This window comes from Drosophila busckii, chromosome 2R (genome assembly GCF_011750605.1).
Source record: "Drosophila busckii strain San Diego stock center, stock number 13000-0081.31 chromosome 2R, ASM1175060v1, whole genome shotgun sequence".
In the NCBI taxonomy this organism is placed as follows: domain Eukaryota; kingdom Metazoa; phylum Arthropoda; class Insecta; order Diptera; family Drosophilidae; genus Drosophila; species Drosophila busckii.
The window spans coordinates 7952558-7978385 of record NC_046605.1 but is presented as its reverse complement, the minus strand read 5'-3'; the positions used below and the strand labels follow the sequence as shown (position 1 = coordinate 7978385).

Sequence of the window (25828 nt, the reverse complement as noted above, 5' to 3'; positions counted from 1 at the left end):
GTGAGCTCTCAGAGAGAGAGAGAGAGAGTGACGGGGGGCGAGAAGAAGAGGTGAAGAGTGCGCTTTGCTTGTGCACTTCCTAATTAATGCTAAGCATAACAGTTGGCATAAAGTTATAAAAATAAAACGAAATATACATGCGATGGCATTGCACGCATTTAGGCACAAATTCAGGGGCAAATGAGGGCGTGGCAAGCGTTGTACGGCGCTTTTGTTTTCATTGCCTGCAACGGACATAATAACAACAACAACAACAATAACTACAACTACTAATAAGCATGTGTAAAACATATGTGTGACGGCAGCAGCGGCAACTGCCACGCCCTTGACAATGTCAACAGCATGCAACGAGGCGCACAGAAGTGACCGACAGAGGTTGCATGTGCTTGTTAGCGTGCAAAATATAGTTGCATGTATAATAAATGTTGGGCGTTTTGATAGCAAATAAATGTAATTTAATTAATATAAATAAGTGCAGCATAAATTGCATTAAAATAAATTAATATCAAGCAAAGTCAGCAGAATCAACAACTTTATGCAAGTCTTTTAATAGCTTTATCGTTGCTTACTTATGATATCAAGTATACGACCACTAGCTTCCCGCATTATTATGTTTAAGCCCTTATTTACAAATGAAGCTTAAGCAAGCTATATAAAGCAACAAATTCCTCAGATTTGCAACAGTTTACTTTCGCAAGCATAATGAGAGTAGCGCTTATAGTTGTTGCCTGTCTGGGCAGCTTAACCTGCAGCCTAGCCAGCAGTTTAGAGCATGCTCAGGCACTGGGTAGCTTTGAGGATGCAGCGTTGCCGCTAATTGAGCTGTCCGCCAACAAGTTGCCCCAGAATGTTAACTGGACGGAGTTACATGCGGTTACGCCTGTTACAAATCAAGGTCACTTTAACAACTCCTGGGCCTTTGCTGCCGTCGGCGTCGTTGAGAGTCGCAAATTCATACAGAAAGGCAAATTAGTGCCGCTCTCGGCGCAGAACTTGATCGATTGCTGCCAGACACACAAGAGGCGCATCTCGACGGCTTTGAAATGCATCCAGGCGAAAGGCATTAATACCGCCAGCAAATATCCCTATCGTGGTCTAGCTGGCAAGTGTCGCTTTAGCAAATTATTGACTTCGGTTACCAAAATTAAGAAGATGGTCAAAGGGGCTCGCGGCAGTGAGACTAAATTAGCTGCTGATGTGTACAAAGGTCCTGTGGCTGCTGTAATTTCCAGCACTGTGATTGCAAACTACAAGTCCGGCATTTACTTTAATCCAAGCTGCGGTCGTACGGCAGACTTGCCCGTGCTAATTGTGGGCTATGGGCATAATGCCAGCTATGGCGACTATTGGCTGCTGAAGACATCCTTGGGCACTCAGTGGGGTGAGCGAGGCTACATGAGGCTGGCGCGCAATCGAAACAATATGTGCGGCATTGCCGATGATACCTATTATCCTACTTTCTAATTTAATGAAATTAAATTTTGTTTGATTGAATAAAGTTCTCTCACATATTTTAAGTCTACACGCTTTAAGTTCCACTCTAGAGTGAAGTCAAGTTAGTTGCTCAATTAACAGCAGAGCAGCACTCAAAAGCAACATAATTAGATATGATTTGTAAAGTTCTGGGTGCAGCACTTAAGCAAACAGCCTCCACATTATATGCGAAAGTCGGGGCCAAAGTACAACCGCAAAATACTTAGTATATATATATATATAGACTGCTTTCAGACGCTTCGCTGGTTTCCGCCAAAATGGCCACAGCAATGAATGCAATTTATTAATTTGTTAGCGCACAAAATGGATACACACACACATACATAATATATGTATGTGTATATATAGCGCTACTTGCTTTTAGAAGTTGTGTGTTGTTGCCTGGCAACGATATTGTCGCTGTTGCTTGCTAAAAACTTTGCTAATTCCTTTGGCAAACTTTTTGCCAAGGTGTTGAATGTCTAGTGTGTGGAGTTAGTTTGTTGTAGCTGTTAATAGAAAAATAAATGAGCTTTCTACGCTCTTAAAGTGAAAATGCAGTTAGTTCATTTCATTTAATTTTTATTCAAAAATCACATTTGTTTGTTTTTTTTTTGTTGTTTTTCAATTTTGCGCTGTTAAATATTGTTTATGATAATGCTTACTAGGTTGGAGCTTTGTTTATTATTATTGTATGTCTTTATATAATTTACATTTGCTTTGTTTTGTTTTTGTTGCCATGTGTACCTGTGTCTTTGTCTCAAGTGTTTTGTTCTTAAGCTTTAACAATCTTTCTTTTCAAGCATATTAGTTAGCAGCTTAACATTTTACAAGTATAATATTATATAATTCTATATATTTATATACAATACAAAAATTGGTTTATTACAAACTTTCAAACAAAATGTTCGCACGTATTCATCAATTCTGTTCTATTTGGCAATCAATTTTTTGTTTTTGAAATGTGTGTGTGTCTATAGAAATGCCTTAAATTGCAGTCACGGCAATTGTTTTATGTCTACATGAGTTTTGCAAAAAACTGTAAATACATTAGCAAAATAATTGAAATAAATGTGATTAAATCAAAATTAATAAATGCGCTGTCCGCACATGTTCACTGCACTGTGTACAAACGTATACTGCTGGTCAAGTGAATAGAGCTATGTAATTTAACACCAATACGCTTCTCTCACTCTCTTTGCACGTTAACTTAACAGCGCACTTGAGTTGGCTTGAGCTTTGCTTTGAGCGAGCATTAACAGAGTTCTGCTCACAGAGGAAAATTCTTACAGAGAGTCTCACAATTATGTTAAAGTAAAGGCATGATCGAACATAAATTTGACTGATGATATGACAAACTTCCAGCTCAATAGTTTATTAAAAAGTGCAGTTGTTCTATTCACATGAGCACAAACGTCTCACTTTTTATTTATATTGTACATGCGAGCTCTGTTTATTTTTTTCTCTCGCTTTCAATTTCAGTATTTCAATCTGCATATGAAGTGAAGTTGTAAAATACACGCATATAAAACATTGTGTAATAAAATATTGGAAAAAATGCTTTTTGCTTGCGCCCCGTGTTAAATGTGGCAAAATAATTGATTATGCTCAATTATCTTTAAAATGCAAATGCCATAAATTAAAAAACGAAATATGACAAAAAATGTAAATCAGTGTAAACTGCAAATATTTGCAGTTCTTTATTTGCGTGTGTGTGTGTGTATAATTTATACTTACATTTTGTTTTCATTTATTTTTTCTTTTTAAATACATATATTTTCTATCAATCGTATCACAACATTTATATTTTCGCATTTAATTTAGTTTTAATAATGGATTGCAATATTGTTGATTAACGCTGATTTTATAGTTAAATATGCACTTTGTTGTTTAACGGACTATGCATTAATTTATTTTGTTGTTTTTTCTGTGTTTGTTGCGGCTTGTTTGTTGTTTTGTTTGGCTTTTGTCAAAGCAAATTCAGAAGTGTTTTTTGTTTTTGTGTCTGTTAATGTTAGTCTGTGTATTGGTCAATTTGTTTGTATTAGTAAGTTAGTTAAATATAGTATATATATGTATATAAAAAAGATGATATAGTCTGTTGCTGTTGCTTGTGTTGAATACAAAAATCAATAAGTACTTTACACACTGATACAAAAAAGTAAACGCACTGTACAAAAATTTAGCTCTCATTCGCTTTCATTAAGTTTGCATTTAGAGTACGACTAGTTTTAAATATGTATGGGCAAGTTAAGTACATGTATGTGTGTATGTGTGTGTGTATACATGTGTGTGTGCCCATGTATTGCGTATTTTTGATTATATTTGAATTGTTTGATTTATGTGCCTGCATTCCTCGCAGTCAAACACTTAACATTTACATATTTCGCATACATAAGAATGTATGTGTGTGTTTGTGTGTTGTGTGTATTTGATAAGCATTCATAACTGATAAATATTGAAAGCAATTCAATTGGCAGTCACAGTAGTTGTAGCAACATTCCCAACAAACACACACACACACACACAGATGAGCGGTGTGCGTATGTATGTGAGTTAGAAAGATGACTCTTGATATGTTTTGAAATCAGTTAATTGTTACCTGCTGCAGCTGCTTGAAAGAACAAAAATTAAATTAAATGCAATTAAATGAAATTTTTTCAATTTCAATTATGTTTATAAATATTTGTATATTTTTGTAAAAATATATATATTTGTTTTTTGTTTGTAGTATAAATGTTGTTTGCTGTAAATTAAGCTAAATGAACAGAAATAAATTGCTTTTCGGTTTGATATGCCAGCGTATAACTAATAGTATTACATATGTTTGGTAATATATACGTATATATACGTATGTATGTAAAATTTGTTTAAATTTCATTTTGCTAGTTGCAATGGCCGTAGTAGAAGCTAAAGCTTTAGCTCTAGACTTATTGATTGGTTAATCTTATAGCGTATATATTTAAATGTTTACTTGAGCTGTAAAATGGAAATTGCACATAGTATTAGCATATACAAATGTAACTGAATTATAATAAAATGCAATAAAAAATGATGCTTAAATTAATATTTATATAGTATATATATGTATATACATAGACATAGAATATTTGTGCACTCTGGCTGCTGAGTTATTGTTGTTGTTGCTATTGTTTTTCATGCTTATTTGAATTAATTGTTAAGGAATTTTCTTAAGCAACACATACACATACAAACATATGCACATCAATAATTGTAATAATAATAATAATGACTCTAACTAACTATACACATACACATACGTTTATGCTTAGTTATTAACAATTACAATACAGTTACGTACAGCAAACATACATACATACAAAATATTTGAAACATTTCGCTTTATCATAGTACAAAATCGGCTACTTATGGCATACATATCATATATCATATATAGTATATATATATATAAATCGAAAATGGTTTCTGCAGCGCTAATTTGAAATTAGCAAAAACATGGCGCGCCTGCTGGCAACAGCAGCTTTAACTAAAGCTAACTATAATTTCATTATATATAGCTTTCATCTATGTATATACATACAAATCTGCTGTGTGTATATATATGTTGATATACATACTATTAAATCGCAATGCTGTTTGCTCTATTCAGTTACATACATATCGAATCCTAACTAACTTTTTTCCATTCGCTACTAATAATAATTAACATAGTTTGCGGCGCTACGCAGCGTCAATAAACAGCAGTTTTTCCCGTGTCTGTGTGTGTGTGTGTGTGTGTATATATATAGACTGCTGCTTATGTGTGTGTGTGAGTATATGTGTGTGTTGTGTGGTGGTGTGAAATTCAGTACTCTTAACGCTTGTAGCTATTGGCAATTTGCACATAACGCTAGCTCCCAACTAATTCAATTTGTCGATACTTTTTACGCAAATTGGAGACCGGATCACGATATAACATGGGATCCATGCGTAAATTGGAACGTATAAGCGGCATATAACTGTAAATAAACAAGAGAGTACATTTTAATTACATTAAATCGTTATACAAATTTCATACGTATACACTAAGGTGTTGCTTATTTTTGAACAAAGTGAAATTTATAATTTATGCATATTATTTGCTTTAAAGTCAGCCTCTCATTATCTGGTCAAACATTATAAGTATACTATGCATAGTTAAAAATATAAACAATTTACATTTTTGAATCTATTGAGCTTGAACTACAAGTAGATATAATTTATAAAAACTTTCTGCTGTAAAATTTGAATATTTGACATATCTGCTTTGCCTTCAAATCTTTCTTTAACTTTCTAAACTTAAACTACTCATGAGTTCAACACTCACCCAAAGACCGCGGCGAATGTATTGAGGCAACTCTGTCGCTGTATAAAATGATCGGGATCATTCCAGGGCGAGCGAGCAGTTTCACGATCCTTGTAACCCTTGCGCTGCGTCACTTTAATCGGCGGTTTTCTGGTCACATGCGAGACCAGCAGGTTCATTAGTATATCCTCGCAATTCGAGGATTGCTGTACAGTCTTTAATAACAGCAACGACAGCCAATTGGTATACAGATAGTTATAGTAGCGATGATAAAACGCCGCGCCAGTCAATACAATCGAATAGTAGTTTGTCCACTTGGACGTATAGCCCCAGGCGTTCTACAAATACAAATTGATTAGCTAATAATTGATTAGATTAATATGTTGGGCTGTACCTTGGAATCATCCCAGAAATGCGCGCGCGCTGGATAGCCCACAATGCGTTCCGGAAAGTCACGCCAGACGGTGTAGGCAAAGTCCAGCTCATCGGTGTTGAGTATGGCATCCTCATCCAGCGATAGCACTGCATCCGTTTGTATCTCGTCGTAGGGCAGAAAGCGCTGTGATATGCTGGGTCTGACCTCGGGCCCAGTTTGCCCTGTTGGGCCATTAAGCGAGCGTGTGCTGCCCGCCAAGGCGATGACATGCAGCGGTATGTGATTTGTAGGTGGCCAGCGTTTCTTCAGCGGCAGCGGACGATCAGCTGCCCAGAGTATAAGTATCTGGAGCAAGGAACTGGCTATAGCGCAGCAATTTACAAGTTTGTTAGCTGTGCTACTTACTCTATCCACAAATTGACTCTTAGTAATGGTCTTGACTAGTTTGTAGAGCGCTGCATTGGGTCCCAAGGCGGCGCCGATTTGAACATAGATAACGGCTGTATAATTGTGACGCGGCTCCACGCCCAGTGCATTCAATAGAAACGGCATAAATCTGCAATGGCAGAGCAATTAGGTTAATAGACGCAACACTTCAACCCGCGCCTCCTTGGCTTACCTCGAGCTATCGGCAAATGTGGGCAGCGTAAGCAGCGCGCCTGGCGCCGAGTTCCAAACGAGACTGCTGCGTTCTGGATAATCGGGCAAGCGTTCGCGTATGATCTGTGAACAATATATATGTATGTATAAATAAAAGGGCGTAGTTAAAGTTGGTGGTGAGGGCCAATAAATGACTGTTTAATGGGCAGTGGCGAGAGCTAAAGTGGCAAGACGATTGCCAATTGATTGCTTAATGAACGCTTCAGCACTTTTGCCACTTGCCAATTGGCAAACCAAATTGCGTTTCCAATGCCACTTCAGACCCTCAGCCTGTCAGTCAGACAGACAGACAGACAGACAGACAGACAGACAGACAGACAGTTGGAGCTGTTAACGCGGCTATCAGTTTGGATTTTATGTGCATTAATTCAAAGGCCGCCAAAGCTGTTGCCCAATTTTCCGCTTGACGCAGCTGCTAGCACCGAAAAGGATGCGCGCTTCGGTATATCCCTGAATGCTGCGGCAAGCACTTGGGCTGGCCACAGGCTTCCGTTAAGCGCACAGGAAGTCGTTCCTCTCTCGCCCAAGTTATAGACAAAGCCCAGCCGGGGGGAATTCCCAGCTCAGAGCTCTGTGGCGTAGCCCGGGCAACGCGTGTCATTAACGCCTGTTAATTTGTCGCTCAGCGCGTGAATTAAACATACATATAAACATATATAGCATATATATATGTATATCTGCTCATGTTAGTTAAACTTGCTGCACGCAATTTTCCCAACTCTGTGCTAGTTCTTCGCTTCTTTTTTTCCTTTGTGTCCCCTGAGCAAATGCATTTTTAATTGCTACTCTTGACTCAAACACACACACACACACACATGCTTAGCGAATGAATAACGAGCTGGGCACATGTACAGGTTGCTTTGGGCAACGGAAAATGCAGTTTGTTGCCACACCCACTTTGGCAGCCCACTTGAAACATTGTTAGATTGTAAACACACTTACAGCAGCAGCAGGAAAATGAGCCACACAATATGTTGCTGAAATTTTAATGAAAATTTGCAATTTGCGCAATTGTTGAGGGAGCCAAAAAGGAGCTATACTTGAATTCAAGTACACTGCATTATACTTTCACATTGATTGGCTGCATATACAGCACTGAGAATATAATGAATGCAATTACATGTGAGTTCTTGAATTGTATGCAGCAAATAATAGAAATATTTGTAATCAACTACTTAAAAATGTAAGAAAAACATTTCTTGAGATTTTGGTCTAACATTTCTCTAAGCAAAGCGTATTTATTGCTTGTAATTGAAGCTGTTAACATATCAAATGTCTTCAAAAGTGTTACAGCTATGTTCATATAAATAGTACAACATAATTTACAATTCAAGTGCATATTGTTTGTTTTTTTTAATAAAAGATAACACGAAGCTGATTTTGTATGTAGATATCAAATGCAAGCCAGTCAATCATTTAACATCTTTCGTTTATTTTCTTTCGTTTCGTTTCTTTCTCTAAATACAAAGCATAAGCATATTATTTAATATTTCTTTTTGCCAAGCTCTAGACAATCGAAAACTTGCGCTTATCTGTCATTTGCAGTCGAAGCGCTCACTAATTGGAAGCTTAGAAGCTATGCTCTCTATTCTCTCTGTCCCTATTTTGCTCTGTTGTTTAACTTTGCGCATTACATCTGTTAACTCTATTTAATGCTGTAAACTTTAAGCAGTCGCTCCTGCTTAACATTGCGCATTACAGCTGTTAACTCCATTTAATGCTGTAAACTTTAAGCAGACGCTCTTTAAGAATGTTTGCCCTATTAATGCTTTAGCTGCAATCATTATATACAGGTATTATATATTATATTCAACTACAAGTTGGGCTTAACTTTTATCATTCATTAGCCAAAGCTTTAGTTCTTCATTATGCTGACTGCACTGCATTCCAACTTAAGCTGCTGATTTGCGAGGCCAGCCCAGCCCAGCAAGCTGACTTGGTTGCCATAGTTTTCATCCAGCAGCTCTCCACTATTCATGCGGAGTGTGTCTCTATGCTGCACTCGCGTCTCAAGTGCCTGACTTTACATACATACATATATTGTAATTATAATTTCTTTAGTATTTCTCATGCTTTATTTTGCTTTTATATTATGGTACTGTATTATTTTTGTAGCAGCTTTGCTGCTGCTGCTGCTGCTATCTGGCTTGGTTGCCAGGCATAATCAAGGCAAAAGAGCTGAGGCTTGGTCGGGGTTGGGGTTGGCGTGCCGCCTAAAAGTATGCACTGCGCGCGTGTTTATTTACCTTTTCAAGTCGAGTGTGAGACTTTCGCTTTAGTGTACACGCGCGTATGTTTGTGTTTGCGTATGTCTGACATAATTAAGTCAATCTTGCTGCTGTTGACGTTGCAGCATAATTGAGAGCAGCCAGCCGCCGTCGCAGTCTCCCGACTCCAGCGCGTTTTGTCTATGATTCAATTATGCAATATGCATATATGCAGGCAGGGTTTAGGCTCTTGTGCCTGCCTGGTCAGGTCAGAGGCCGCCGCCGTTGTGCCATTTTAATTGGCTAACAGAGTGCATTAATTGGCTTAAAGCTCGCACCGTTTGGCAGCCTCAACACAAAAATTTACGTTACCCACTTTACGCCGTTGGCAAAAATTAAAGAGGAAGAGAGGGGCTGGGCACAGGCAAATAGAAAAGCAGCCTGCAGTTGAACGTTTGCACTTTCCAAATGTTATGTGAGCTGCTCTCGCTCTCTTTCTCAACAAGTTGGCAGCCAGTTGAATTTCATTTTTTAGGCAACTTCTATTTTTGTGAACTACTTAAGCAAACTGGGTGACAAACTGGGAACTTTGGGGGAAGCGAAAATTGGGCGCTTACCTGCGCGCCAAAACTCAATAGAGCGCATAATGTGTGCAAATAAAACAGGTAAGTGGGGCAAAAGGGAGAAGAGGGGGCGTGCCAAACTGCTTATGCAAATGCAATTCAGCTGGATATGGATATATATATGTATATATGCTTAGCATATATACTATGTATAACACTTTAAAGCCCCCGCTGACTTAAAGTTGAATTTTTTCTCATTGCTTTTGCTTACTTTGCTACTTTTTAGGCTTGCAAATTGCATTTGGCTTTGCCAAAATAAATTACTTTGTAAGCTTTGTCTAAGAAAACGAATTTAACACAAAACTAATTGCGTTGCATAGTTCGAGAAAAAGACATAGTGTGGCTGCTACTTACAATTTGCAACAGCAAATAAGTTTTACATGTACTTTGTATGCAGTTCAAGTGGCTGCACTGAGACAAATTCAGTAAGCGTAAGTGAACTAGCATTTACAGCTGATGATGACACGATTAGTTTACATTTGCTCCATGTTATGTTAAATAACACAATGTAAAGTGCATCGATTGCTGACTATCGATAGTGATCTAGAGCTCTGTTCAGCAGCTTCACATGTTAAATGCTGTTAGTCTGGCAACGCTGTTGAGTACTTGGACTTGATTTAAATGCAGCTCAACTTAAGTGGCGCGCATAAACGCAGTTCGCAACACATACACATAAATATGCATAAAATCCAAACATGTGTGTACTACTCTAAGTGTGAGGCGTGGCAGGGGGAGTAAGATCTGGTTTGTTGGGTTTTGTAAAAGTTCAAAGTGCAAGTCGACAGCTGTAGATGGAGTGAATAAATTGCGCACACATCAAATTTGCAGTTGCTGTGGAGCAACAGCAGCGAAAACGCGACACCAAAACAAGCAACAACCAAATGCAAAAGTTTTGCACACAACATGCAACTGCAACAACAACAGCAACATTAGGCCAGATCTCAGCATAAGACAAACATTAAATTAACTTATGTTGAGTAGCAGCAACAGCAGCAGCAACAACAAAAAAAAATATGTAAATGCTTTCAACTTTTTGTCAGCTGCTGATGCAAATAGCAAAAATGAAAGAAATAAAATAAATAAAGCAGCTCACAGCAGTAAGGAAGCGTAGATAGCATAAAAATAACTTTTATTTCAGCATTACTTGTAAATTAACAAACATCGAAGATGTGCAGTCTACATGGCGTATGCGTAATACACAAAAACCCATTTCCGTCGCCCTTTGTCCCTTCACGCCGCAGCGTCATTTGCATAAACAAGCGAACAGCTCTATGCAGTGTTTAATTATAAAATAAATTCCAAACTAAATTGGTAAAAAAGTATATATATTACAAATACTTATGTGTGCACTCACGCTATATAAAATTTGCATGCAATTTATGTGCTGTAAATTGCAATGTGAGCTATAAGCACGTTACTAAATGATTTTCGAACAATAAACAACATTTTAAATTGCATGTGCTTTTAAAGCACTTAAACATTTAATAAAGCTGCTCTGTTTCAAAGTCAAAATTTAGCCAAACATTTTATTTCTGGTTTCATTCACTTTTTGTTGACTGTTTGTTTTATTTGCTTTTATCTTACTTGTAACTTGTTTATTTGCGCTGTGGTTTTTAGCCATGCGACAGCACATTTGAAAAAGAATTAATAATGAAATAAAATACAAAGCTGAATTTGAATGCAATTTAAGCTAAATTCATTTCAGTATACGCTGCCAACAAATTCAAATTGAGCATATGCACATAACAATTTACACAAGATAATTATAAAAAGTGGTATCTAGGGTATCTATTTGCCAAACTAGCAACAAAACTGTTCTACTTATTGTCAATTCATTTTATTTAAATATAACTTTTTTTTGTGCAAATATTTATCGCTTTGAACTTCATGTTAATTAAGCGAAAGCTGGCAACAAATTTTTGCGACAGCTTTGTGCTAATAGCAATCGATATTAGACAACATTTCAGTTATGGTTATCAACTGTACTAATACACTTTGGTGCAATGACTTTTGCGATTTTGTTTATTGAGAGCTTCGCTGGCAGCTCTCTTATAACGTCATTTGCCTTGAGAGTGAGTTTAAAGTTTTAAGCTGACGATGATGTCATTATTGCTCAGCCGGCAAACTTCGGCGATGTCGACATTACCAAACAATAACAACAACAACGGCTAAAGTTTGACAAATTCGTTTAAAACAAGTTTTGGTTAGACAAACTGTGATAAGCAGCAGCGAAAAAATAACAACAAAGGGCAGAAGCGGCTAGAAAATTTCAATTTAAGATTTTGATTTTTATAGACAGTCAATATACACAAATCATGAGCATAACAAAACAGAAAATACACAAAGCATAAATATTGATAGTCAATTTACATTGCATACAATTAAATTTTCTTGAGAAAAACAATCAAACAGAACCTAGAGCCTGCAGCAAATAAATTGAATTTAAATTCAGTAACAGCATTTGCTAGAAAAAATGCTGAAAATTTAATTTGTAGCATAAATTGTTGAATGTATGCTTTTATTTTGTTTGCCTTTAATTCCATTACATTTACAAAAATCTTATCAATTATTGCTCACTAAATGTGTAATCAAATTAAGCAGCGAATAAACAATTTGCCATTGCAATGCAACTTGCTAGGCCCTTGAGTATTAGATTTCAAAAGATAATAGCTAAAGATAAGCGCATTGCCAGCACGCAACAAACAAATATAAAAAGCAAAGCAAAAACAATAAAAAAGCAAACGAAAACAATTAAGCACCGGTTCTGTTTGGCCAAAGCTAATTAAAACTAATTAGCTAAATTGTACCCGCATTACGCACACTTACGCACCGAGTTTGTTAAGACAAAGCATAAATATGCTAATGCTAACAACAACAAGAATAAGCAGAAGCACAAGCAGCTGAGATGCCATAATTAAAAATAATTTGATGACGTCACATAGAGTGAATGCGAGCGCAGAGCAATTGCTCTAAAGCTGTGACGTATGCACGTAACCGATAAGCCCTTTAGCTGCAGCTAAAGCCAGCTGACTATAACTGTTTCAGCAACAATAACAATAACAGAGAGAAAAACTACAAAAAAAAACGAAAGAAAAAACAAAATAGCAAGGCAAAGCACACTTTGTGAAAGTCAAGAGCGTGAGCATGAGAGAGAGAGAGAGGCACAAATTGTAACATGCTCTCTAGCTGATAAATTGCAGGTATGTATGTATGTATGTGTGCGTGTGTGTGTAAAAAGTTTGCCGGCTATAAAAATATTTTTGCGACCGCTAAAAACAAAGCTAGAGAGCGAGAGATAGATAGCATGCCAGACTTTCTACTGCGTTAACTAATACAGTTGTCTCTCTGCATGTTCCTAACTGTTGTTATTGTTGTTGTCGTTTTAAATTTATTGTTATTGCTGTTGAGCACAGTTGAGCAGCAGTTGTGCGCCTAGCTCTGCGGCCCAAATAACCAAACATGTCAATAAATATTTCATTTATGACAAGTTGACATTGGGCGCCCAAACAATTTACGTGTGGGTGGGCATATTTCATAATTTTAGCCTAGCCTAATAGACCAATTGAGTAGCGAGAGCAAACGCATTAAAGCGAGTGCACAATATTTGTTTTGAAACAAAAACTTTGCTCCACTGTGCGCGCAGTTGTTTGCGCTTCTTTCACACCTTGAACCATTGAGGAATGTAATGTAAGGCAGTGCGTGCATTAAAGCTGAAAGATAAAGCAAAACACAAAAATAACTTCAATTAAAGTTATGCGCGCTCTAGCTAGGCCGCCAGACAGTGAGTGAGAGAGAGAGAAGAAAAATAAACTAAGCAAAGCAGCGAGGGGGCCAAACAACAAAAGTGTTGTGAAAGAGCGAGCGCTGCGCTCTCTCGATTTAGTTGAGAGCGCTTAGCAGTCTTGTTGCTGTTGTTGGTTTCTTTATGACCGCTGCCGACAGAGGCGGCGGCGACTAATTTCGTCGATGATGATGACGTGACTTTCGTTTGAGTACAGCACACAGTAATTTCTCAACAGTCAAAGCAAGCGGACGTGCCTAGACAGCAAGCTAGAAACTAAAATATAAAACTAAAACTGAAACTAAACTGAGAAATCGAGCTAGCATAACGTAAAAACAAAAAACAATTGTAAAATTCGTTTAAGCATAAGCGTACTTAAAACCCCTAATTCGTCTAATTCGTCCAATTGTAGAAGTCAATTTTGTAAACAAAAATGTCCGCACGTCGCGTTACAGTAAATACGCGCGTTTCACGCGCATCCACGTCCACACCTGTGGGTGGCACATCGTCGGGTCGCATGGGTGGCGCGACAAGTCCCACCAGCCCCACGCGCACCACACGCATGCAGGAGAAGGAGGAACTGCAGCATTTAAATGATCGCCTCGCCTGCTACATTGATCGCATGCGCAATCTGGAGAACGAGAACGGACGCCTCACACAGGAGCTGCAGATTGCACAGGAGACAGTCAACCGCGAGACCTCGAACATCAAGGCGGTCTATGAAAAGGAACTGTCCGCTGCACGCAAACTGCTCGATGAGACGGCCAAAGAGAAGGCCAAGCTAGAGATCGATATCAAGCGCTTGTGGGAGGAAAACGATGATTTAAAGCAGAGGTAAAGCAAAAAAAAAAAAACAACACAAACAAAAATGCTTAAACAAAAGCTCACTTATCAGACTCTCGACGCAATGATGTCATGTCGGTGTGAGACACAGGCATGCACATGTGTGTGTGAGCCGCTGATGTCATTCGAAGCACATGGCGGTCGCGCTCTCTCGCACTCGCTCTCTTTGGTTTTGTTGTTTATTTTATGCATTTGCGCTTCGAGAAACCTCCAATGAGCAAGAGAGCTGCTAGGCCTACTAGGCCTATGGCTATTGAGCACATTTATATGGGTTAGACTAATGCCGAGTTTAACTCCAGAAATTGCGTCTAAGCAAGCCATGTGAACTCTTTCAAGGTAGCCGTGTGCTATTCAGTTCAATATTTGTTCATGATGTCATACGCAGCAAAAATAGCGCGCTACGTTGCTTTTTATGTATTTTGTAATATTTAGAGTTTTGTGCGCCCAGGCAACGTGTAATACCGGTTTAAGGGGGTGGTGGGGACGGGGGCTTATGATGTCAACAATCGGAATTTTTGGGCAATACACATTTGCTGTATTTGTCAGCGAGTGCGTTTGTTGTTATCATCATCAAAGGCAATATTTATTTTTGCGGTTTATTTTTTTTTTTGCTGCTAACTACTACGGGTATTAAACATATATTTGTATTTGTTTGTTTATAAGCTGCTGCTGCTGCTGCGGGCTTAATTATGCTGTTGATACTTTGTGCGCATAGATAAATGGCGCTTTGTTCTTTGTGCGTAAACAATTATAGATTTATGCAACTATTTTTAAAACAAAATGTTGCAATTTCTTTTTGTTTTAATATTTCAACATTTATGTTTAGTTCAATTATAAACTCTGCTATGCAAAATTAGGTCGCACATTTTTATTTATGTGCAGCTGTCATGGAAGCAGGGCCAGCTATACGTATACTTAATATATTGCGCATACACACGCACACAATTTCCTAACCTTGGCTATTTCTGAAATTGTTGATTAGCCAGCCAGCAAACAAGAAAAGAAAAAACAACCAAAATAGAATGTTTATTTACTTTGGCTATTTCGTCAAGTAATGTAACAAAAGTTACAAAACCAATTTACAAACAAACTGGGGGCAAGTTGCCTTAAAAGGCGCCGCAGTGTCTAAGCGACTTTTAAGGCGAAAAAATAATAAACAAATACTTGACGCTCAATTATATTTAAATAAGTAAATAGTGTGTTATGTTTGTTGTGGCTAATTTGGGCTATAAATAATTTTAAAAACGTGCAAGACACGAGCCCCGCGTTGACGACAGTCGTCGTCGCATTGTGGAATTTTTTTGGCTAAGCAAATAAACAAGTTTGTTTTTCAGTTGCATATATAAAATATTAAAATGGCAGAGCGCACATTAATTATGCGTATTAAGTTAGGAGAGCAAAGCAGAGAGTGCGAGGCAGAGTGGGATTTGCTTATGCTGGGCAAAAAATAGCTTCGCTACTTTATGCTAATGGCATGTGACGATTTCAAGGCAAGCAAAGAACAAAACTAAAGCGAATGGGAGAGAGAGAGAGAGAGAGAATGGCAGAGGGAGCGCAAGCAGTGTTGTTGTATTTGTTTGTTTAGCAAGCTGACGTCACACACACTGATAAATGTCGATGAGTAATTTGTTAATTTTTTATTTATTTCAATTTTTAGACTTGATAAAAAGACCAAGGAGGCTACAGTTGCTGAGAATAATGCGCGTCTTTATGAATCTCGCTTCAATGAAGTCAACGGCAAATACAATCAAGCGCTGAACGATCGCAAAAAGTTCGAGGATCAGAACAAGGATCTGATGCTTGAGAATGAACGCCTGCGTCGCCAGCTGGACGATTTGCGCAAGCAGCTGGAGGCAGAGACGCTGGCACGTGTTGACCTCGAGAACCAGAACCAGAGTCTGCGCGAGGAGCTGGCCTTCAAGGATCAGGTGCACTCACAGGAGCTCACCGAGACACGTTCGCGTCGCCAGATCGAAATCAGCGAGATCGATGGACGCCTTGCGCGCCAGTATGAGGACAAGCTGCAACAGTCGCTGCAGGAGCTGCGCGATCAGTACGAGGCACAAATGGCGCGCAATCGTGAGGAGATTGAGCTGCTGTACGACAATGAGATTGAAAATCTGAAGCAAGCTGCCGCACGCGCCGCACAGGGCTCGTTGCATGCCACAGAGGAAGTGCGCATGATGCGCACCAAGATCGATGGACTGAACAACAAAATGCGCGACCTGGAGAGCGACAATGCTAGTCTCAATGTAAGTAGCCAGCACACGCATAGGAAATATATTTATTATAGCTTGTTGTCTTTGCTTAGGCGCGCATACGTGAGCTGGAGAATCTGCTGGACACGGAGCGTCAGCGTCATAATCAGTACATTGCCGCTTTGGAGGCGGATCTGCAGCGCATGCGCAATGAGATGGCTCAGCAGCTGCAGGAGTACCAGGATCTGATGGACATTAAGGTGTCGCTGGATCTGGAGCTGGCTGCCTATGACAAGCTGCTGTGCGGCGAGGAGCGTCGCTTGAACATTACCTCACCCGGCCGTCCGGGCACAGATTCGGGCATTTCCAGCAATGGCGCCAGCCATCTGAGCGCCAGCGGTGGCTCCCGCTCGGGCCGCATTACGCCCAGCGGTCGTCGCTCGGCTACACCCGGCATTAGCGGCTCCGGCGCTGTCAAGCGTCGTCGCACTGTCATCGATGAGAGCGAGGATCGCACGCTGTCCGAGTACTCGGTCAATGCCGCCGCCAAGGGCGATTTGGAGATTATGGAAGCCGACACCGAGGGTCGCTTCATCAAGCTGCACAACAAGGGCAGCGAGGAAATGAATCTGACGGGCTGGCAGCTGACACGCATTGCTGGCGACGAGGAGCTGGCATTTAAATTCTCACGCGGCTCCAAGGTGCTGGGCGGCGCAACTGTAACCATTTGGTCGGTCGATGCCGGCGCTGCACATGACCCACCCAACAATCTGGTGATGAAGAAGAAGTGGCCGGTGGCCAACTCGATGCGCTCGGTGCTGGCCAACGCCGACAAAGAGGTGAGAGTACTGTCCATATACAACACATGCGGCACTTGTGACATCTGCCGCCACTGCAAGCATCTCGAGTTTGTGCTCGACCAGTACGCAAAACCCCCAGAGTGCTCAGCCGACAAGCCATTAATCTATTTATATGTTTTTTATGCTTTACAGGATGTTGCCAGCTACGACCGTGTCCGTGCTAACGTTTCCAGCCATGTCTCGCGGCATCGCACAAGCGGAGCGCCCGGCACCGGCTTTACCGCCGGTTCCGGAGTAGGCTCCACTGGCGTAAGAAGTCTCTTTTCCATGCTCTTCTAAACACACCAACAGACACACACACACACACCAACACACACAAACAAACTCATCAACTGCTTGAGACATTCACTGCAGACGACAAATTGTGGCCTCCTTTGATGCATATCAAAACTTAAACTATTAATGTAATACAATCAAACTATGTACGTATGTTTAATTATGCCTTAATTGTTCAAACAATTCGCTGTATTTATAAATGTTAAAAATCCACACACACATACAAACAAGTAATGCATTTGGTTTAAAATAAAATGAATGATGTACGAGTACAAAAACCAAATCAACTGTTTGCAAAACTCGCTGGAAACATGTGCTGAATTCAATTAAAGGCGCCATAAACTTTACCCGAGAACAGCAGCAAGAAAACAAACTCAGGACTCGCTGGTGTGCTGCTTCAAAAAGTAAAATCCCAAGCAAAACTTTAGCTCTGCTGTCGCGGCATTTTCTTTCAACTCAAACTTTGCCCTACAAGCCAAAGCCAAAGCAAACTGGACAGTAAGCAGGTGAAATTAACTACAGTGGGCAGAGCACTGCGAAAATTGAGCTGAAGGACTCATAATAACAAAATATATATTTGCTTAGCAACTTTATATTTGTATAACATTTTGTCTGCTGGTTTTAAATAACTCGCCGATGACGATTGATTTATTTATAAATATTTTGAATGCTTGCCAATTTATAAACAAATTGGCAACTGTACTTAAGTTGACGGAATTAGTCGAAAGTATTTATTTGAAACTAAATTTCAAATTTATGCGAACAATGAATAGCTAAACTCTGCATAAGAAGATTACTTTTATTTATTGCGCAAATGAAATTTGCTAATTAAACAAATTCATTTAAAGCTTTTCGCTGCTTTGCAGCTTATTAAATGTCAACCAAATTTCATGCTCATTTCTTTTAAACATTATATATGTTTGTGTTTATATTTTTACTTGTGCACTAAACATAAACCACATTAGTGTCGGTTGAAACTAGGTTAGCCGCTGACAAAGTAAATGGCGAACTTTTAAGCAAGTGGAGATTTATTTTTTACTGTGCAATTGCAACTGTAGCAGCAGCGGTAGCAGCTACTAAGACAACTTAGCGGCGCTTGGATGAGCGCACGATTCAATGGAATGAATGAACGGACAAGTGGACAAACAGCGAGAGTGAAAGAGAAGGCAAGAGTGCGTGGGTGTAAGCTGAGTCGGTGAGGCGTAGAACTTCAAAGTAGTTGCAGTAAAAGTTCTCTGGCGCTTGGGCGCACGTTTGCTTGCGCATAATAGGATTAGTTAAAGTAATAAGTTGTTGCCACTATGCAGGTGTACAGCAGTGTGCGTGTGCTTGTATGTGTGAGTGTGTGTGTGTGTGAGTATAAGAGTTAACTGGGCGTGTTGACGCCCACAATGCTTTTGAAATGCAAATCTCAACGACGCAAGCAACACAACAAAACTTAAGCAGCAGCAGTTGATAAACTCATATACACCCACACGGATACACACACACACACACGCACACAAACACCAATACACAGAGCATAGCAGTTTTTTGGACAGCTGCCTAAAAGTAGGCAACATATTTTTGTGCAGCGAAGAAACTTTAACCCACAGCTTGGCCTAAGGAGTCGCCCAGGCATTGCACATTCACACACACACATACAAAATAACAATAACACACAGACACACACGCACACAGCTTTAGCTTGCAGTTTGAATTAAGTGAAAGGCTGTGTGGGGGAGGCGTGGCAGGGGCTAGGTGGCTGGCTTATTGTGGTTTGCTGTCCATTTTCGAACTTTAACATTTGGTCACTGTGCAACTTAAGTGCACCACACACCAACACGCTTATCGGTCACACGCACACAAAGACACACACTTTGAGACTTTTAGGCTTAGGCAAAGATTTTGGGCAATAGCTAGCGGATATGGCAAAGTTGGTAAGTGGTCTATGAATGACCTCGCCCCGTTTCTCTCTCTCCTTTCACAGCTCGCTTTGTGGCTACAACATTGCGGTTGCTTTACTTATACACACACACACACACATGTACAGCTGTTTCTGTGTGTGTGTGTGTGTTTTATTGTGTATTCAGCTTTTTGGGTTAGACGCCAAAGTTCAGCACACAATAAAATTATGCAAATCTGCGGATCAGGCCATACCGGAACCAACGAAACGAATTGTAACTACGATTATTTTCTCAAGGAACCATCAGGCTAAGGCACACAAGCAACAATTCTTGTGGTCACAGCTACACATTCTTTGTCATTTGTCAGCTGTCTTGATTTTAATATTTAATTGGATTTATAAGCATGACTGAGAGCTGAGATTTTTATATTTACATTTCTAATGCTCATTTTTCATTTATGTTGCAACTAAAATGCGTAAGAGATCTTTTTATAATCTTTAAACATAATAAAATAAATAAATTCAAAAAAGAAATGCATGCATAAATTCAAATGTTACGAATTTTGAGTAAATCCAATTAACTATTGTAATTGTTTGGCAGCCACCATTCAATATCTTGGAACTCTATATTCAATCTAGCTTAATAAATTATAGTTTAAATTTAGTTTAACTAGAATGTAAACAATATGCAAAAAGTCTTGGCAGAAAAAATTTTCAACTGAATGTAAATTGAACTTGCAGCCTATAAATTCTAGTTACTTAATTATGCCAAGTTGATTATCGATAGCATAAAGCAATCGATAGCAATTGGAAAGCCACTGCATAACAAAGAAATATGTCCTAATTACTCTCAGTACAGCTATTTGCAAGTCATGCATCATTATCAGCGATTGCCGAATGACTGACAGTTTCACTTAAATGCTTAAATGACAAATGCACAGAGCAGAACACAAAAGCTGAGCTCGACTCGACTCTTGAATGTTGTCTGCTGAGTGCTAAATAGCGCCTAAAACCCCAAAAATAACTGCTTAATTTGTTTTGGCGTCCAGCTGACGTTTAACCCCATCATTTATAGCCCCAGCATGCTGGCAGGCTGCCTTTCTTGCTGGGTCACCTTTTAACCCATTACGAGTATATTTGTGGTTCAGGTTTGGGTTGTTGTTGTGCTGCTTGTTTGCAGAGTGCTTGAAATAACCCTGTTTAGCCCTGTTAGCTTGTTGACTTTGGTAGTAGTAGCGGCAGCAGCAGCTGCTGGCAAGCTCAAAACAAAATCCAACATCAGCTGCCAGTTGCGGTTCAACGCCCACAAAAAGAGTTCCAGAGCACTTGTGGGCTATAGCTAGTAGTACCTGCTATATATATTTTCGTATCTGTTTTTCAGTTCTGCGGAAATGAACAGGAAAAACAGCAAGCGCAAAAATTATGGCAAGTATTTGCTTGTGCGTAGGCTTGTTAATGCCTAAATCAATTTGCTGCCTGAATGAGCCTTAAGCAGCAGCAACAAGGATGCGCATACTTCATGCCTGCTCAGCAACAGTCACACTAAGGCATATACATATGTGTATTTGTGCTTGTGTGTGTGTCTGTTTGTGTTTTGGGTCTAAGCTATTAGACTAAAAGGTTATTAGATTTTGCTGCTGCTAGGGCGTGTCCTTGTTGTCTGCCGCCTGTCAGCAGCGACGTGATTTGCCTGCTCAAAATAAAAATAGCAAGAAAATAAACTCGCATGTCTGGGGACACACAGCTATGTATGTGAGAGGTCCTGCTGTTAAGTTTTTTGAGCATTTTTGCGCTTTGATATGCGTTTGATTAATAAAAAGCAAATTGCCAGACATATGAGCGTAATTTAAGCTTAGCAAGCGCCGCTTTGCCAGCGTCTGGGCCTATGCATAAATTCAGCTTTGGGTGCCCAGACAGCAACGTGATGTGGCAAGCGAGGCCAGGACAGGCCACAGGCAGCCAGGACCAGGACCAGGACACATCAACTATTTTTCAACAAATATGTGCACAAAAAGTTTTTTCATATTAAAGCCACAGGGTGTAGCAAGGCTGACCAGCAGCTGCATATTTGGCATATGCAAAATGTGGAACGTATGGCCCAAAGGGTTGCATCGCATTACGTGCCACACGTGCCACCCAGGAACACACACACACACACACACCTACATATAACAATAACATATAGCTGATGGGCGGGGCGTGACCATTTTCTCCTGTCGAAAATGCCACAATTCATTTTTTAATCGCGACGCATAAATCAAACTTGCAGCAACGCGCTGCTCAAGGCTATATACACATACATGTTGCACGTATGTGTGTGTAGCAGAAAAAAAAAATGTTGCATGCTTGCATTAGTTGCACTTTTCTGGAATTTCAATGCTGCCACAATGGCCAATGAACTTGCTGATGCCACAACATATTCCCATCAAATTTATAAGAACAAACTGCATGCTAATGTAAATTTATTGTTTATAACATTCAACGCATGCAGACAGGCCTAAAAGCTTTGCTAAAGTCAGATCTTATTTATTTATGTGCTAAAAGCCAACACAGATTGCAAAAATATCAACAGTCAACAGCAACTTGAGTTAAATAAATATTTTAAGCCAAAAGCTTTAATTGATATTTATTTATTAACATCAATCAAAACTATTTACATGCATAAAGCTAGGCAACGATACATCGTGTTGCCTCTCAAGACTATCGATAACAATGTTAGGGTTGTCTAACAGTTTAAGTTTGTGTAGTAGCCATTTGTTAGCTGCTGTAACTATCAAAGTTTTGCTCTTTTTGTAAGAATAGCAAACTTATTTAATTAATACTTTGTTAGAAGTAGCTTTTTTAGTTTCCCAAGTCGGAATCTAATTACGCTACGAATAGCAGTTTTCTTAGTGTTTGTTAAAAAATATAAACAACAAATTCACATTGCTTTTATATTAATTTGAAGTAACCAATCTTTCTATTAAGATCTCTTAACTTAGAAGCTAGATGTATTTGTTTTAATATTGTATCTTAATCTTAATCTTTATGTTTTAATAACTAACGTTGTGTTTTAATTAATTAACTGAAATTTTTGCTATTTTGAAAATTTATTTTCAAACATTTGAGTAATCATAAATTTAAATCTGATGTAAACAGTTATTAAAGGCCTAAGCTCAGCATTAAACATATTTAAACTAACTTTTAGCTATTTATTTAATACAAACATTTTACAACAGTTCATAGCACCTATAGAATTTTTAATTAACCCGAACTTGCTATAAACCGCCAAAGCGTGCAGGAGCCAAATCTAATTAACGTATTGCCGATAAAAGGCCAACCAATAATAATAATGGAGTGCAAATTAGCTAGGCAGCTGACATAAATTAGCTCACACACACACATGCATAGCACTCTTAGCGTGTGTGTGTGTCAATGCCTGCGTGTTGCTGTTGCTGGCTGCCAATTAGCAAAAGGAGCAGCAGCAACAGTCTTGCCTGGGTGCCTGCCTGGCTGGCTGACTGGCTGTCATGTTTGTGCTGCGTCCAGTGGCAACAGCAGCTGGTTGACTATGTTAACAATACGCAACATTTTGTTAGCCGAGAGTGCGTGTGTTGGTCACTTTTTTGAAAAGAGAGCTGCTCACGTTAGTCTGGCAAATATTTGCTTTTCATTTGGCTAACACACACACCAACACACACATGCGAAACGCTGACTGTAAATTGATTATTGCTAGGCAAATAATTTTTAGCAAGTAAGGGGAAAACAAAAGTCAATCTCGTAGAGCGTTCAGTGTGGGGCAAACCACATGACCGACCATGTCGTCGACTTTTTAATGTGTCTGTCAGCGCTAAAAGATTCGCCACAGCAGCTCGCGTAGCAGCCGCATCCTGCCCAAGCGCTACAGCATCCTGTCGTCAGCGCCCCTTTTCTACCGTTGCGTCTGATGATTACACAAAATTGAATGTCCCATGCATTCGCATAGCCTCGTAACTGTCTCTTGCGCTTGCTTGTGTGTGTTGGTGTGTGTGTGTGCGTGTGTCAATTTGAGTGTTGAAAAGTGGTCTCCAGTGTTGGCGGTTTGGTTACGTTGGGTTTTGGCTTCATCATCAACATTGGCAATGTTCTGTTCAGCTTTGCTCGCTCTCACTCTTCGCCTCCTCATCGTCGTCAGCGGCGACGACAGCGTTCAACGTACTTGTCACTGTTGCATGTCGCGTTCTCAGCTTGCCATTTTCATTTTATATAAACAACTTTACATATGCGTTCGTATGTGTGTCTGTGTGTTTGCATTATTTATACGTATCGCAGCATTCTATGCTCAATAGTCTGTTTGGATTTCCTGTTGCCAGACCGCATCCCAGCTTGAGGTCCTTAGAAAACTGTTTTGTCTACTCCACTCGCATCGCATGTCGTGTGCATTGGGCGTAGCCCGCAACGTGCCACATTCAAATTCAATAGTCGGCTAGCGCCAGCGTCAGCCATGGCTGCTACTTAGCAAGTAGCTAACAGATACTTTTGGCTTTGCGAGGCGCATAGATAAACAGACTATTTGCTACTTAAGTGTGCGCCTTCGCTTTCAGCGTTCAGAGTAACGTATGCAAACGCTAGCAGAAAATTGTTTTACGTAAATTCATTTCATAGCTACAGTTTGGCAGTGTGTGTGTGTGTCTTAAGCTAATTTATTTTTATGAATTGTGTCAGAAATTTAAATTTAATCAAACTAAGCTAAGAATACAATCAGCTGTTTTAAGAGCTAAAGCTGTTAACTGAACTTTATATTTGTATTAATCAGTTATCGATAATCAAAAGGGAATCAAAGGAAGCACGCCAAGAATTAATACCACCAATTAATTTAAATTAACGTTATGCAGTTCTTTTCTATGCGCATATGTAAATCGAAGAATTTTACGTATGAACTAAATTCTTATAAGAAATGCTCGCCAACTTGGAGTTCCATATAAATATGCACACGTATTCATCAGAACTCAGCAGAACTCGAGAGCAGCAGCTGTCGTACATTGACAAACTTTTGGCAGTGTTAAGCGTTGTGCGCGACAAACTTTGTGGGCTGCCTACTTATTGCACAGACTGTGCATTGTATGCGGGGGCCCACAACATATTTTGCGAGCAAAACTTATGTTCATATGCAGCTTTGCATCGACAGCGACATGCGAGGCAAAGTCGTTGCCAAAATATGTCAAAGTTGCATGAAGAATGTTTTGTGGCAACGACGACAAGTTGTAACATGCAGCGAGAACAGATGAAGGGAGCAATAGAAAGAAACTGAACAAAGTAGTACTACTTACCTCGAGTGTAGTAAACACGATTTTTTCGATGGAGCCAAAGTAGCGCTCCCACAGGACCTGCGTCTGCTGGCGTAGGGCGAAGATGCGTTCCGCTGAAATGGAGCGCACAATGTCGGGCACCTGTGTAAGAGATTAAAAGAGAATGTAAATGCAGCTAATTAGAGCTTGTGTTGCTACAACGCGGCGTATGCGTAATCTCGGCTCAGCCACAGCACAATGCATTAATTACAACAGCGAGACAGCGAGCTACTCTGCCCGCAGTGCAGTTGACTGACACGCGCGTAATTAGTTAAGCGTTAGCCTGCAGGACATTCATCATAATTATGCCAAAGCGTATGCCGCTAACAAATTGAAACATTTTAAAGAGTTTGCCGCCTGTTTGTCTGTCTGTCTGCCTTGCTGTCTGGCCGTCTGCTGTGTGTGCGCTCGCTCAAGTTTCCTGCTCAAGTTAACTTAATTAATTGCATTTCCTGCCAATAAACTATAAAGGCAAACATGCCAACTACGCTAAGGACAATGCAATTGGCAAACAATGCGCCAAGACTGTGTCGCGAATGAAGCCATACGAAGCGAACTCAAAGTGGAACAGGAACAGCAATAGAGCCATAGAAAATTTCAGCACGACAACAGCAACATTGAATGCAAACAAAATGACCAGGGCACGAACTGCACACACACACATACATAGAGACACACCTACACAGGTGTGCAGCTGTCCAGGGCAACGTAGCAAATGTCTTTGCAATCTTCGTGCACTAACGATTCATTTTTCATGCATCAATTGCGAATGGCAGGCAATTTTTGTCAGCAAGGCTTCAGCAACAGGAGCGCATTCTATTTTGAGAACTAGGGCAGCAGCAGTTGTGCAAAAAAATGCAATCCTGGCAGTTAAAGCGATTAATCTTGAATCAATCGCGATGCACATGCATAGGAAATAATTCAATAAGAATAAAGAAAGTTGTAGCTAAAGATAAATGAACTACTTGAGCAGTCAAATAGTTATTATTTTATTATATAACTTGTTGCTATTAACAAAGACATGAACATACAAA

General features: G+C 39.6%; 3 protein-coding genes across 4 annotated transcripts in view; 2 read left to right on the top strand and 1 right to left on the bottom strand.

Moving 5' to 3' along the window:
• Nucleotides 1-700: 700 nt before the first annotated feature.
• Nucleotides 701-1464, top strand: LOC108594837 (cathepsin L1-like). Its single transcript, XM_017979975.1, has one exon. It carries the CDS (start codon nt 703-705, stop codon nt 1462-1464), a length of 762 nt encoding a protein of 253 aa, XP_017835464.1. The 5' UTR covers nt 701-702.
• Nucleotides 1465-4941: 3477 nt separating this feature from the next.
• Nucleotides 4942-25828, bottom strand: part of LOC108596981 (exostosin-1) — a 54075-nt gene continuing 33188 nt past the window's right edge. The window contains exons 5-10 of the mRNA XM_017983237.1: nt 24777-24896; nt 6775-6878; nt 6561-6711; nt 6174-6500; nt 5801-6117; nt 4942-5453 (exon numbers count right to left, since the gene is read on the bottom strand). Coding sequence (XP_017838726.1) covers nt 5345-5453; nt 5801-6117; nt 6174-6500; nt 6561-6711; nt 6775-6878; nt 24777-24896 — 1128 coding nt within the window. The 3' untranslated portion in view covers nt 4942-5344. The remainder of the gene's footprint in view (nt 5454-5800; nt 6118-6173; nt 6501-6560; nt 6712-6774; nt 6879-24776; nt 24897-25828) is intronic.
• On the top strand, nt 13860-17880 carry LOC108596982 (lamin-C). Of its 2 annotated transcripts, none has more exons than XM_017983239.2 (4): nt 13860-14260; nt 15927-16521; nt 16581-17306; nt 17460-17880. In XM_017983239.2, the coding sequence occupies exons 1-4, from the start codon at nt 13860-13862 to the stop codon at nt 17604-17606; spliced, it is 1869 nt and encodes a 622-aa protein (XP_017838728.1). In that variant the 3' UTR covers nt 17607-17880. The 2 variants fall into 2 exon arrangements, with proteins under 2 accessions (XP_017838728.1, XP_017838727.1); XM_017983238.2 differs by having other exon boundaries at nt 16581-17389.